The following is a 15,353-nucleotide window of genomic DNA, read 5'->3' as shown; positions in this document are numbered from 1 at the left end:
CACGAACGCCCCTATCCAGAGAGATGGGCGGACGCCTAGACCGGTGACTGCAAATAACCTTTGGCTGACGCCCCACCTACAAGCACATGTAACGATAGGCTTATCCCATTTCTTGTACACCCCTCTTGATTCTTTTTCTTGTCGCGTTCTCTCTATCGATTTACTTCTGGCGGCAAATAACGCTGTACTTGCCACACACGACTGTGCTGGCCGCACATCACGCGCTTCGAGAAGGGCAACGAAGTTTCGACATCTTCTGTTGAGAATATTCCCAGTTTGTGCACAGACACGCGGGATGTGCACACATTCGGTTCGTTTTCTTTCTGTATTTCCTGCTCATGAGTCGACAAGCGAGACCGCTACTCTTCCGCCTCAGAGGGATGGACTTTGGACAGAGTCGCGGCGGGAAGAAGAGGAAGCGGGACCCAGAGGAGACAGGTTCACACTGGCTACAGATCAACAGCGAATTGACCATTTTTCAAACGCTGTGTCTCCTTCATGGTGCACAAGGGTGGCAAGGACATGCTCCAGGACAACTGATGGGACTGCGGCTCCCTTGTACATACGTTGTCAGTTTTACAAGTACTGTGCTTGTGCTCATATATATATATATATATATATATATATGGATAAACGTGTGTATTAAGAGGCGTATATAGTCATATGTGCACACCAAGGTACGAGTGTACACCTGTACAGCTAAATTCATGGTTCACTGGGTTCTCATGAAGAAGGAGAATGAGAGCTGCCGGTGCCTCAAGTTGCCTGGCTTGATTTGATTGTTGGCACATCACGTGAGCGCCAAGATCGTTTTTGACCCAGAGACATAAGTTTGAACTACGGCTAACGCCCTCCACATGTATATGCAACCACACCGTGCAAATGTCACTTGGCGTTTGCTTCTTGCACTGACCGCACTGCCTTCAAACTCCCTCTCTAGGGGTTCACCCCATGCATCAACATCCTGCCTGCCTCCTCTGATCTACTGCGGGCACCTCGACTGCACTTCGTATTCGATGTTCTCGACAGGCCCCTACCACTCTGTCTTCCTCCAGTAGATTCATCTGCGGCAGACGGTATCGTGATTATTGACTCGCTCTGAAGCAAGCAGCTCCAACATGCATCTTGGACTGGATGGAACACCCACCCTGTACACTCGCTCCATTTCATCCCAGGGGTCGTGCTCAGAACAACGTCGCTTCTGACTTTGCTCTGCCCTCCTCTTTATATTTGTGAACAACTCCTAGCTTCTTAAGCAGTCTTTTCGCCGTCCTCATGCCTCCAGTCCGTTCAGGAAACCTCATTGACTTTCAGCCATTCCCATTCTCCTATACAGTGAACGGCTGGCATTGATTTGTGCGCTATTCTTACCAGATTCGGCTTTTCTCTGTTGACAGCACTCCCATAACGGTCCAACAGATCAATGGGGCATCGCGAAAGAGCCCTGCTTTCCCGCACCCAGACAGACCCCTGACGTCTTCTTTGATCCTCCTCTTCCTTGCTTCCACCCTCGAATTCGCCTCCGCCAGTACCTGCGCTTCTAGATCACAAGCCCCTTGCTTTCGCAAACGTCCGGGACTGTTCCCATCTGCCACGCAACATATTTGGCTGTTTTTTTTCACAGGTCTGCAGTGCTTCATGGGGACTAGGGAATTTCCACTAACACCTGGACTCGCCATACACGCACGTTCACTCCGAACGAGAGACATGGGTCTCCCTGGCATCTGGGTCTGCAGAACTCGACCACTCGAGCGCCACGTGGCTTGCCCGCTGGCGTCTGCTCCAACGGTGCGTCGGAGAGGCAACACAGACTGGACTGAAAAGGCGCTCGGCCGCAGTTGACACCTCCGTGGATCCTGGATCGTTCCATGGTCGCAACAGAACGTCTGTACTCCCCGAACACCTCCTCCCGCCCCATCCCTTCTTCGTTCACCAGGCACCCGTGATCACGGTGAGGGGGGGGGTGTCATCTTGCGTTGCTTCTCACCACTCGACCGTCTGGGCTCTGCTTCGTCAGTCTACTTCCGAAGTGAAGCAAACCAACGATAGATCGCCGGCGATTCCCGAAATTCTCCACTCAATTCGAGTGCCGATGTACTGCATATTTCTTGCAGTCGCCTCCCACATCTCAGTCTCTTTTGGACGGGTAGCTGCGGCACCAAAACAAACATGAGCAGGTATTGTCTCCAACTATTGCAGGGCTGGGCGTTCATCCCCGATTTACTAGTAGCTGCTCTTCAATTCTCTGTCCATCGCATAATGCGTGCTTTGCATTCCTTGCACACGCCCTAGGACTTCTTATCGAGTTTCCCCTCGCGGTTTACCAGAGCTTGCTGCGCGCGTCCAAGCGGTTTAAGCCGCCATTCAATCTCAGCCTTGAGCTCCGTCGTACAGTCGGCGTCCGGATCACCATATGTGAGAGGCGGTATCTTTTTCTCGGCTCCTTGAACGTGGGAACGGAAGAGCAGCCTCGATGTCCGCAACTGCTGCTGCATTGCCTCGAGCAAAACTTCAGTTCTCTGCTCTTGTAAGACGCGAGTCTTTAGTATAAGTAACGTCTCTTGTAGCCGTGACGCACTCTCGCCGTCGTCCGCTGTCGTGGTTGCAGCCCCTGTTTTGGACGACAGCGCCTTGCACCTCTTTTAGATTAGCGCTATCTTTTCACACATATTGTTGATATCCGCCAACTGTGCCGATGCTGCTGCTGAACCGTCTGATGTCTCGAAGACTTCTTTCCCAGGCCCCGTGATCTGGGTCTTTGTTTGGAGTAGAGACTGCGTGGGGTTTGTGAGTTTTTCTGCATCAACCTCTTCTTCCTCTCCGTGTCCCCCCGCATCCACGTGACCTGTTACTGCCACAAAAACGTCGGTGAATTTGGCGCCTCTCACCACAGAATTGCCGGTGTATTCGAGTTCCTCCACAAGCTTGTCCATCGCCTCCTTCAGTGCCTCCACCAAAACGGATGGACTGAGCTTCGTGGGAAAGTCATGGCATAACCTGGTCGACCCAATCACGGTTTCGAGCGCTGCCGCTTTACTTCGAAGACAACCTGACCTTTTCCGGCACTCCATCTCATCTTTCACCGGTCTGGACTTGAGCTGTTCGATGCCACCATCCAACTAATCCGGCTCTCCTTCCTCTCCTGCCTCGGGACTTTCCTGAGGTTGTTCCGGTGCCCTCGACAGTGCCTCAGGCGTCGGCTGGGGTTCAGGTGCCTGGACATTCGCGGCAGCCATCGCCTCCTCTTTCTCGGGCTGTGGTTCCCCAGTCGGTTTGGATTCAGAGAGCTGGATAGTATGATAAGATATATCCGCTTCGTCTTCGTTGCCAGATGGTGACGGTGGGGCGTTTGTCGCTTCCTGTCTCTGCTGTCGAGAACGTCGAGCAGCTGCCAGGGAGGAGGCTACAAGCGAAAAGAAAACAGCTGTTGTTAGGATGCCAATGCGTCGCATTTGCACATCTTTGTCTCCGAACATCCCCACAATCGTGTTCACAAATTCACCCCATCGTGTCTCTTCCTGAAGCGCAGCCTCGACGGTTCTTTCATCCTGTATCTCGGGAGACATCTCAGGCTGTTCGACAAAGCTGTTCGCTTCTGCATCGAGTGGCTCGTTCACCTGCATTGAGGAATCGACTGGAGATGTCTCATACACCACCAACTCTGCTGGTTTAACGGGACTTCGCATGGAGAAGTGCATGCCCAAGACACCCGCGACTACCAATGCTGCAACGAAGAGTGCGGTGTTTTTGCGACGACGAGCTGCTTTCGTTTCGTCTTGATGTTCGAGTGTCTCTCGTTCTACCCCAGTCATTTCCGCCTTGGTTTGCCCTGTGACATCCGCGACCTGGGGAGTTTCGAGCAGTTCTTCCTCAGGGGCTTCCTTACTCTTCGGACTGAGAAGGCCCACCATTCCAGCCACTGCGAGCACAGCAAGGAGAATTGCAGGAATAAGAAGGAGGCGTTTTCCGCTCTTGCGCCTTGTCGACACGGTGTACCAGGCGCTGGACACTCGGGGAACGGTGCTTGAGGGCTGTAGTTCATCATCGGCCGCCTCGACCGCTCCCGAGGAAAGGGGCGCGTTATCCTCGGGGGTTTTCTGTAGGGCAACCGGAGCCCCGTATCCTGTGTCTCCGCCATCTACCTTGCCGGCAAGACCGAAGGACGCAAAGCGCTGCTGAGTCGAAGCCGGCGCGGAGCCGACGAGCAAGGCTCCCGCGCAGCCAGCGACCAGAAGGAATCCATATCTGGATGCCAAGCGGTGGCAGAAACTCTCGCCTCCTCGACGCATGCCTTCACCTCATAAGAAACCAACCAGTTAGATCTTCGAGAGGAGGACACTGCCCGCCCAGCAACTAGGACATTGGCCAACACCGACAAAGGGCACCCACGAGCGTTCAAGTGCTTCGACGTGAGTGGCAAACGGAGGCTGTACTGTCGGTGAAGACAGTCGCGGAAAACGCGTCTCCACAAAGTGGGAGAAAAAAGCCAAATTGAATCTCACACTGAAAGAACAGACACTTCAGCAAAAAGAAGCGCTGCAGGAACAGCTGGATCGATGCTCGTCACATCAAGAGGTCTCGCCCCAGCCGCCATGATGCATGCATGTCTCAAGACTTGGCGTCCGAAGCGAGCACGTCGTGGGGACTGTTCTGAGGACTTAAACACAACGCACCTAGAAACTCATTGGAAGAGACACATTTCGGCGTGAGATGAAAGAGGCTGACAAGGCATACAAACTGTCCGCGAGATTTTCGGCTACGTGGGAGAACTTGTTCATCCAGCCGCGAAAAGCACACTTTGCCTCGCAACGCTACCTTGCATTTGTGGCCCTCCGCTCCGTGAAGAAAAACTCCGACGTAATCTGGAAAGCTGATGCCCGTATTTTCTCCTCTCGGTACTGAAGCCTGTGTTGGTTGTAGGTGCAGTCTGCTTGCAGGACGCAGGCAGATAGATGCACTAGCAGGCCTCCGCTGCATCGCGGTGCTGGCGGCTTCGTTCACGCAGCACGATCGACATCACGTGCTTGTACGTAGCGGAAAGATAAAACAGAGATTGTAGAGCAGAGATGCTGAAAAATGCAACACGACGACGATATTGCATTTAGCTTCGCCCAACGCAGATACCATGTCTACGAGGTATTTTCGGCGTTTTTCTGCCTCTTGGAAACTCTCTGCAGATGCGTGAGTGCACAGGGAATCCGCGCTAAACAACCAAATCGAGGAGGTACTGTGTCGGGCCTGCTCTGAGCGAAGCGAAACGTTGCATGGGCCAAACCCGTAAGATGCTTCCAAGGGAGGAGGTTTGGTATTTACTGTAGCTCAGACGACGTCGTCACAGGGTGAGAAAGACAGTGCGCCGAAAGCCTGCTTTAACGCGGCACGCCGAGCTGTGCAGCGTTCACCACGTGCACCCGTCGTATCAGATGTACCCGTCAAGCACATTGGCCCTGAACGAATACTGATGATACCAGTTGCGCGCACAGCGGTTGAACATCTACTCACAAGTCGAGTTTTCGAGTGTTGTCGACGAAGACGTGCGTTTGCAGTATTCAAACTCCGGGAATTTTCTCGGTATGAGGGCGGATCTCACATTGCTGTATGAGCCGGTAAATCCGCAACAGTACCGTTGACTCATGTGTGATGCAGTTGTGTGATGGTGACCACTTTCACCTTGACAAGTAACCCTGTCGGTCAAATGGTCCAGGCAGAGCACTGAGGCAAACAGTATGGTGTTCTGAGTCATTTCACAGCGTGTGTGTGTGTTTATGTGTGACGCCGCAATTCAGTTGCCCAGCGTGTCTATACTGAAAGACTGAATCCCATATGCACCAGTTCACGGCGTGCCTCAGTTGTCTTCTGGATACTGCTGCCTACGGAACGGGCGTTAATAATTTACCATGTGTTCTTGCAGGCTGTACCTTGGATGGACTTGCTGAGTGAATGCCCCTGACTCGGGTGTCTTCCCAGTGTCGTGGACCGTTGCTGTATTTGACCTCCTGCATAACTGCTTTACGACGAAAGTCAAGAAGAATTGGACGGGTCTTGTTTCTTTCTCGCCTGTCGTATCCATGGGGGGGGCCTCACGAACCGACGCACCAGTCCTTCCTGACAGTTGCCGTTCCCTTCGCTTCGATCCCACTCATTTCCACGTCTTCTTCGTGGAAAAGGCCAGCATGTACTTTCGTTCGCGTGTCCGTCTATTCACACACACTGAGCGGTGTCTTGACGACACCTTCGTCAGTTTCGCATAAGATTACAGACACGTAACTTGCCTTGTGCACGGCAACCGATCTTACCAAGGCCGCCTGACAGTTTCCCAGACATGAAACCTCCAAGCCATACCTTAACAGGCGAGGAGCTTGCTCGGAAATGAGGGAGTAGAGCTACGCTAATGACGCGTCGTCGTAAACCAGACCTTCGTTGACCCCTTTCACATCTGACTAGCCTCCCGCTATAGTTGTGTGTCTACTTCGTGTGCACATTCCCTGGGTTTACAACCTTATACAGTCACAGGTGGATTCCTGCGGCGCTTCAGTGAGCACCGAAAAACCCCTTTTTGCAACACCAGAGATGACGCCGGCGTCGTGTGGAGTAGATCTAGGAAACGACTTCATTGCAGACCTTTGTCCGACCGCAGTCCGAAAGAATGACATATCATACAACCTCTGTCTGCAGCTTACAACTGGAGTTTGTGCACTATCCCCCACTATCGTGGGTCGCCACACTAAAAACGGTTCTGAAATGCACTGCAACACACACAACGTCGAGACACAGTGTATTACATAGCAACGCTTGAATAAACAGAAGCTTTACACTTCTAAAACATGACATGGCAAGAACGCAGTTCCCGCAGTGGTCTACAGCAAACTGTCGGTACGCTAATAGCAAACTCGTGCGAGCCGCTGCGGCCAGTACCCACAGTACACCTGCACAAAATGTCACGTGGGTTGCATCACGCCACGCAGAGAAGAGAAACAGAAACACAACTCATGCATACGCATACATGCAGACCATCGAGGAGCTCCTTCGCCGCTTGCCTTGTACGCGGGCGGGTTGACAGTCCCCAACGTGGGTGCAGAAACAACTACCTCTCTGCGTTCTGGATATTTGTGAAATAAAAGATCCCATACCATCAAGCAATAGGACGGCACATTTTACACTCGCCGCGTGGTGCCAGTACTGACCACCAGAGCTTGAAATTGGGCATCGGGGGGTAATCCCAGGTCACCCGGCATCTTCACCGGCTCGTGTGGGTCATCCCAGGTCTTTACAGACAATGGCTCTTGGAGTCGGCGTTCCACGATGTTCCAAGCGCCTAACAGGGTGTCGTCTCAGAAAGATATTCTTGCGTTAATCTGTGTCCGCCCGTGGAGAACGTGCACTTGCAATCTGCATCATCAACTGGATCGACTTCCCTGAAAAATCTGAGTTGCAGTCCTGGGGAAATACCCGGGGAAGAAGCTCCGTCAGTCTCATATTCACTGCGCTCCTCAACATCTTCACAAACGATCTCTCAAGCCACCGTAGCTGGTTTTGCCTCGCGCTCACGTCTCCAGTCCGTTCAGAAAACGACAGAAACCCTAGCGTTACCACTCTCCCCAAACAGATTCAGCAGCTGGCGCTTGTTAGTGTATATGCTTTTACGAACTTTTGTTGTCGTCTGTTCCACGGCAGATACGGCAACCGCCCGCCAACATATTGATGGCGCTTCGCGAAAACGCCGTGTTGGCCATCTCCACATGGCACCCCGCCGTTTGCTTTGAGCCCCGGTACCCTTGTTTCGGCTTGCGATTTCACCGCCGCGAGCACCTGCAACTCCAGGATCGGTCCCTGCGCATTGTCAGCGGTCAGACTATGTTCTTTCCTGCGAAAAATAAACTGGTCGCTACCATTTCCCTCCCTTCTTCTTACACAGGCCGGCGGGGCTGCCTTCATGGCAGTTGCATGCTCTCCCCGGCACTTGGTGTCCTGCAACTCACCACACGATTCGCCTCCACCAGAGGTCTGTTCCTGTCTCTTGGCAAACGATCGTGCTGCCGCATCGGGTACATGCAACCTCCTGTGACATCTGGATTCGCCATACACGCAAGTTTACTACAAATGAGAGACAGGGTTCCTCCATGCCTTCTTGTTCGTGAATGGCCCTAAAAAAATCTTCACTTAATCGAATTTTCATGGGTGTAAACTCAAACGTGTGCGTGCCTTGTGCGTTGCCCGCAGACGTCTGCTGCGCTGCAACGACGGGCAACGCGGACTGGATTGGAACGTCGCCCAAATGCAATTTACATCCTCATGGATCCTCGACCAAGTGCTTCACGGACGTCATTGAACGTCTGCAATCCCCGAGCATCGTTTAACGCCGCAGCTCATGTTCAGTCACCCAGCACCCTTGCTCACAGTGGTCTGTCAGCTTGCGATGCAAGACTCGACCTCTCCTGTTTTATTCCCTCAAGCCACTTCTGACGCATAGCAAAACAGCGACAGCCCACCGACACTTCCTAAGGAGCGTCGACTCCAATCGCTTGCGGACAGACTGTCTCCCTTGTCACTTTCTGTCGTTCGCCATTCGTTGGAGAGGCGGCTCCTGGTCGTGAGCAGCGATACTCCGGAGGCGTCTCCATCTTACCAAAGCTTACTATTCTCCCCTGATCTGCAGTTCTACTTCCTCCAATTGCTTCTCCAGGTCGTTACACTTGTCGTCCAACATGGCTTTCTCTTCTCTGACAGTTTGTAGTAAATTGCTGAGAACTTCACGTTCACTTTCAAAGGCGGCAAGCCTGTCACGCTGAACTTTAACTTCATTCTGAAGATCCCTTAGCATGCCAGATTCACCACTGCCGCTGGTTCCGAAGCCTAGTAGAGCGAGCTGAGCTATTTTGGTTTCTTTGGCAAAGAAAGCTATGGCCTCCAACAGACCGGCCTCAAGCGATTCGAGCATCCCTGTCTCATCAGCCATCAAGGCGGCGGCCTCCTTGGTCTTTGTGATCTCATTCTTGAGATTCACGGCTTTTACCTTGAGCTGCTCACCGATATTCAGCTGTGTCGTGGGTTGCTCACTTGTCGTTTCTTGCTCCTTAATCCCAGGGAGCAGTTGCGATAGAGTACCTAACTCACGCTTCACAATATCGACAGTGCGTACTAGTGCACTTCGTGGTCCCAACGGTGCGCCTCTTGGTCTCTGTTCCCCCCCGGCTTCTTCTAGTTCCAGCACCTCACTCCGAGCCTGCTGGAGACCAGCGTCGGTATTCACCAAACTCTCTTGAATCTCAGACCGCTGTTCAGGGGTAAGACCGTCCTTTTCTGATCCAGTCACTACGTCTGCCAAGTAAAAACCTGTCAGAGAAAGACGCTGGACGAAGGAGAAGGACAACAGAGAAGCGTATTCCAATGAAAGAGCTCGTGAGACTAGTTCATATTCTTCCTCTAGGTTACCCTGCAACATTGTCTGGCCGGTCTCTTTTACTGCGAGATTTGCATCCGCTATCGCTTTCATCGTGAGTTGGAGATTATGTGTCCGAGCTCGTAGTGCGGCTACTCTTGTCCCGCACATTGACATCGATTGCCACAGGGTCGCCTTGATCCGCTGGAGCTTTTCAGAGGAAGACAAATCGTCCTCGTCATCTTCCCACACAACTTCTAGCGCTTCCGTTTCCTTTGGGGATACGTCCCCGACCGACACAACTGGCTGCACCGGCCTCTGCGGCTCTGCCTCTGGCTCCAGCAGGTCTCCCTCTACCGACGCCGCCTCATCAACACCCTCCACCGAACCCTGCGGCTCTGCCTCTGGCTCTAGCAGGTCCTCCCCTCCCGACGCGGCCTCACCAGCGCCAGCCACCAGTCCCTGCGGCTCTGCCTCTGGCTCCACGATGTCCTCCCCTCCCGACGCGGCCTGGTCAACACCCTTGGTCGGTACTTGCGCCTCTGCCTCTGGCTGCGGCAGGTCTTCCTCTCCCGACGCTGCCTCATTAACATCCTCCACCGGACCCTGCGGCTCTGCCTCTGGCTCTAGCAGGTCCTCCCCTCCCGCCGCGGCCTCACCAGCGCCAGCCACCAGTCCCTGCGGCTCAGCCTCTGGCTCTAGCAGGTCCTCCCCTCCCGCCGCGGCCTCACCAGCACCAGCCACCAGTCCCTGCGGCTCTGCCTCTGGCTGCGGCAGGTCTTCCACTCCAAACGGGGGCTCAACAACATCCTCCACCGGACCCTGCGGCTCTGCCTCTGGCTCTAGCAGGTCCCCCCCTACTGACGCGGCCTGGTCAACACCCTTGGTCGGTACTTGCGCCTCTGCCTCTGGCTGCGGCAGGTCTTCCACTCCCGACGGGGGCTCAACAACATCCTCCACCGGACCCTGCGGCTCTGCCTCTGGCTCTAGCAGGTCCTCCCCTCCCGATGCGGCCTCACCAGCACCAGCCACCAGTCCCTGCGGCTCTGCCTCTGGCTCCACGATGTCCTCCCCTCCCGACGCGGCCTGGTCAACACCCTTGGTCGGTACTTGCGCCTCTGCCTCTGGCTCTAGCAGGTCCTCCCCTCCCGACGCTGCCTCACCAACATCCTCCACCGAACCCTGCGGCTTTGCCTCTGGCTCCAGCAGTTCTTCCTCTCCCGACGGGGGCTCAACAACATCCTCCACCGGACCCTGCGGCGCTGCCTCTGGCTCTAGCAGGTCCTCCCCTCCCGCCGCGGCCTCACCAGCGCCAGCCACCAGTCCCTGCGGCTCAGCCTCTGGCTCTAGCAGGTCCTCCCCTCCCGCCGCGGCCTCACCAGCACCAGCCACCAGTCCCTGCGGCTCTGCCTCTGGCTGCGGCAGGTCTTCCACTCCAAACGGGGGCTCAACAACATCCTCCACCGGACCCTGCGGCTCTGCCTCTGGCTCTAGCAGGTCCCCCCCTACTGACGCGGCCTGGTCAACACCCTTGGTCGGTACTTGCGCCTCTGCCTCTGGCTCTAGCAGGTCCTCCCCTCCCGCCGCGGCCTCACCAGCGCCAGCCACCAGTCCCTGCGGCTCAGCCTCTGGCTCTAGCAGGTCCTCCCCTCCCGCCGCGGCCTCACCAGCACCAGCCACCAGTCCCTGCGGCTCTGCCTCTGGCTGCGGCAGGTCTTCCACTCCAAACGGGGGCTCAACAACATCCTCCACCGGAGCCTGCGGCTTTGCCTCTGGCTCCATGTCTTCGTCTCCCGACGCGGCCTCATCAGCACCCTTTGTCGGTACTTGCGGAGCTGCCTCTGGCTGCGGCAGGTCTTCCACTCCCGACGGGGGCTCAACAACATCCTCCACCGGACCCTGCGGCGCAGCCTCTGGCTCTAGCAGGTCCTCCCCTCCCGACGCGGCCTCACCAGCACCAGCCACCAGTCGCTGCGGCTCTGCCCCTGGCTCCAGCAGGTCTTCCTCTCCCGACGCCGCCTCATCAACATCCTCCACCGGAGCCTGCGGCTTTGCCTCTGGCTCCATGTCTTCGTCTCCCGACGCGGCCTCATCAGCACCCTTTGTCGGTACTTGCGGAGCTGCCTTTTGAGCCGCCTGGGCTTGGGCTGCTGGGGCGGCTTCAGCAGGTATTTTGACTTTTTCCTCGCGCGGCGGGTGTGCCGGCAGGCTGAATGCCTGCTCCTCTCTTGGCGAGGAACGTCGAGCAGCCTTGAGTGAGAAGGCGACAAGACCAAGTACAACAACTGTCAACACAAAGCCGATGCTCTGGGCTTGCACAGAATTGCCTGCCACCGTCGCGGAAAGATTCTCAATAAAACTGCTTATGTCGGCCGCCTCAGGAATTGCTTTTTCTTCGGGTATACCAATTTCTGACTCGAGCGAGGTGCCCAGCTGTGCGGCAAAGGGGGAATCTGGTTTTTTGTCGATAGAGGATGGCATCGAAGAAATCTCCTTGTCAGAACCGTGGAGGAACGAGTTCAAGCCGTAGAGGCTCGCTGCTACCAGCATTGAGGCCACGACCGCAGCAAGCCTGCGACGCAGTTTGGCTTCCCGCTCCTTCTGCCTAGCGATTTCAGCCTCGATCAAATTCATAGCTTCCTCGTCGGCCGCCACTTTCTGCGAGGAGACTTTGCCTCTCAGCGTCAAAGCGCCCATGATTCCTGCTACCGCGAGGGCAGAAACGAGGACCGCACCCAGAAGATACCGGATCTTTGCCCGCTTGCGCTGCGTTGACATGGCGAACGGCTTGCGTTTCCCTTGACTAGCAGGGCCCCCGTGTCTCGGCAAAACAGCGTTCATATGTTCTCCCCTTTCACCTGCCGATGCAAAGCTTTCTACGGACTCCCCCGCCTTCACCCCGGCAATTGCCTGGCGCGCTATCGCGGACATGGGCGCGCCACTGTCGGCGTGTGTAGCTCTGCCACCATCCCCATCTTGCCCTTCATTCGCCAGAACCATGAGCTCCGAAGCGCCAGCGTATCCCGTTTCTCTGCCAGATACCTTGCTGGCGTGACTAAAAGACGCGACGCGCTGCCATGTGGGGACCGGCCCAGAGCTGTCGAGCACTAGGGCGCACGCGCAAAGCGTAGCCACAAGCAGCCCAGATCTGGATGTCGAAATAGTGGGAGGCATTTTCACCTCCTCGATGCATCTCTTCAACTCTCCAGAGGCCAAAGAGTTGTATTTTCGAGGTAACACACTGTTCAAGCAGCGACTAGGACGTCAACCAACACTTCTGGGAGTCGGCAGACTCCCTCCTATCGGTGGGCATTCGCGACAAAGGCTGTACCGCCGATGACTCTTGGGATCGACTGAGTTCACAATCTGCACAAGAACAAACGCATGCTATTTTGCAACGCAGGAGCACCAAATGCACGATCTTTTCAGAAGGCCTTATTCTGAGCGCGGGACAGCTGGACGCATACGAGTTAGTCTCTTCTACGGGGGAGCGGCTCGGGCGTGTTGACCGATGTTGCATGCAAGTGCGGGGAGCCATTCTCCGGTGTGCCGAGACGAAGCGCAGGGGCGTTTCCGGGCCAGTACCAACGGCACACCTCGAAGGTGGCCGGAAGAAACATATCTCGCCGTGGGACGGAGGAGGCCCGCGAGGCAAACAAGCCGCCCACAGAACTCTCCGCTCCGTGCGCGCGCGACCACGAAAAGTACAGTTTCCCTCTTGCAAAACGACCTTGCAATCATGGCTATCCACGTTTTGAAGTAGATTCAGACGTATTCCGGAAAGCTGATGCCCGTATTTTCTCCTCTCGGTACTGAAGCCTGTGTTGGTTGTAGGTGCAGTCTGCTTGCAGGACGCAGGCAGATAGATGCACTAGCAGGCCTCCGCTGCATCGCGGTGCTGGCGGCTTCGTTCACGCAGCACGATCGACATCACGTGCTTGTACGTAGCGGAAAGATAAAACAGAGATTGTAGAGCAGAGATGCTGAAAAATGCAACACGACGACGATATTGCATTTAGCTTCGCCCAACGCAGATACCATGTCTACGAGGTATTTTCGGCGTTTTTCTGCCTCTTGGAAACTCTCTGCAGATGCGTGAGTGCACAGGGAATCCGCGCTAAACAACCAAATCGAGGAGGTACTGTGTCGGGCCTGCTCTGAGCGAAGCGAAACGTTGCATGGGCCAAACCCGTAAGATGCTTCCAAGGGAGGAGGTTTGGTATTTACTGTAGCTCAGACGACGTCGTCACAGGGTGAGAAAGACAGTGCGCCGAAAGCCTGCTTTAACGCGGCACGCCGAGCTGTGCAGCGTTCACCACGTGCACCCGTCGTATCAGATGTACCCGTCAAGCACATTGGCCCTGAACGAATACTGATGATACCAGTTGCGCGCACAGCGGTTGAACATCTACTCACAAGTCGAGTTTTCGAGTGTTGTCGACGAAGACGTGCGTTTGCAGTATTCAAACTCCGGGAATTTTCTCGGTATGAGGGCGGATCTCACATTGCTGTATGAGCCGGTAAATCCGCAACAGTACCGTTGACTCATGTGTGATGCAGTTGTGTGATGGTGACCACTTTCACCTTGACAAGTAACCCTGTCGGTCAAATGGTCCAAGCAGAGCACTGAGGCAAACAATATGGTGTTCTGAGTCATTTCACAGTGTGTGTGTGTGTTTATGTGTGACGCCGCAATTCAGTTGCCCAGCGTGTCTATACTGAAAGACTGAATCCCATATGCACCAGTTCACGGCGTGCCTCAGTTGTCTTCTGGATACTGCTGCCTACGGAACGGGCGTTAATAATTTACCATGTGTTCTTGCAGGCTGTACCTTGGATGGACCTGCTGAGTGAATGCCCCTGACTCGGGTGTCTTCCCAGTGTCGTGGACCGTTGCTGTATTTGACCTCCTGCATAACTGCTTTACGACGAAAGTCAAGAAGAATTGGACGGGTCTTGTTTCTTTCTCGCCTGTCGTATCCATGGGGGGGGCCTCACGAACCGACGCACCAGTCCTTCCTGACAGTTGCCGTTCCCTTCGCTTCGATCCCACTCATTTCCACGTCTTCTTCGTGGAAAAGGCCAGCATGTACTTTCGTTCGCGTGTCCGTCTATTCACACACACTGAGCGGTGTCTTGACGACACCTTCGTCAGTTTCGCATAAGATTACAGACACGTAACTTGCCTTGTGCACGGCAACCGATCTTACCAAGGCCGCCTGACAGTTTCCCAGACATGAAACCTCCAAGCCATACCTTAACAGGCGAGGAGCTTGCTCGGAAATGAGGGAGTAGAGCTACGCTAATGACGCGTCGTCGTAAACCAGACCTTCGTTGACCCCTTTCACATCTGACTAGCCTCCCGCTATAGTTGTTTGTCTACTTCGTGTGCACACTCCCTGGGTTTACAACCTTATACAGTCACAGGTGGATTCCTGCGGCGCTTCAGTGAGCACCGAAAAACCCCTTTTTGCAACACCAGAGATGACGCCGGCGTCGTGTGGAGTAGATCTAGGAAACGACTTCATTGCAGACCTTTGTCCGACCGCAGTCCGAAAGAATGACATATCATACAACCTCTGTCTGCAGCTTACAACTGGAGTTTGTGCACTATCCCCCACTATCGTGGGTCGCCACACTAAAAACGGTTCTGAAATGCACTGCAACACACACAACGTCGAGACACAGTGTATTACATAGCAACGCTTGAATAAACAGAAGCTTTACACTTCTAAAACATGACATGGCAAGAACGCAGTTCCCGCAGTGGTCTACAGCAAACTGTCGGTACGCTAATAGCAAACTCGTGCGAGCCGCTGCGGCCAGTACCCACAGTACACCTGCACAAAATGTCACGTGGGTTGCATCACGCCACGCAGAGAAGAGAAACAGAAACACAACTCATGCATACGCATACATGCAGACCATCGAGGAGCTCCTTCGCCGCTTGCCTTGTACGCGGGCGGGTTGACAG

The 15,353-nt window shown here is 54.8% G+C and overlaps 2 protein-coding genes across 2 annotated transcripts; both read right to left on the bottom strand.

Annotated features, from left to right (window-relative positions):
• Positions 1–2,061: 2,061 nt before the first annotated feature.
• TGME49_301690 (hypothetical protein) lies at positions 2,062–4,403 on the bottom strand. Its single transcript, XM_002371630.2, has one exon. It carries the CDS (start codon positions 4,287–4,289, stop codon positions 3,120–3,122), a length of 1,170 nt encoding a protein of 389 aa, XP_002371671.1. The 5' UTR covers positions 4,290–4,403; the 3' UTR covers positions 2,062–3,119.
• Positions 4,404–8,635: 4,232 nt separating this feature from the next.
• On the bottom strand, positions 8,636–12,793 carry TGME49_301480 (hypothetical protein; the record flags this gene model as incomplete). Its single annotated transcript, XM_018782416.1, has 1 exon — positions 8,636–12,793. Exon 1 carries the CDS (start codon positions 12,551–12,553, stop codon positions 8,636–8,638), a length of 3,918 nt encoding a protein of 1,305 aa, XP_018637928.1. The 5' UTR covers positions 12,554–12,793.
• Positions 12,794–15,353: the final 2,560 nt, after the last annotated feature.

Source organism: Toxoplasma gondii, chromosome IV, assembly GCF_000006565.2.
Source record: "Toxoplasma gondii ME49 chromosome IV, whole genome shotgun sequence".
Classification (NCBI taxonomy): Eukaryota; Apicomplexa; class Conoidasida; order Eucoccidiorida; family Sarcocystidae; genus Toxoplasma; species Toxoplasma gondii.
Note: the sequence above shows the minus strand (reverse complement) of the source record. Positions and strands in the feature narration are given on the sequence as shown.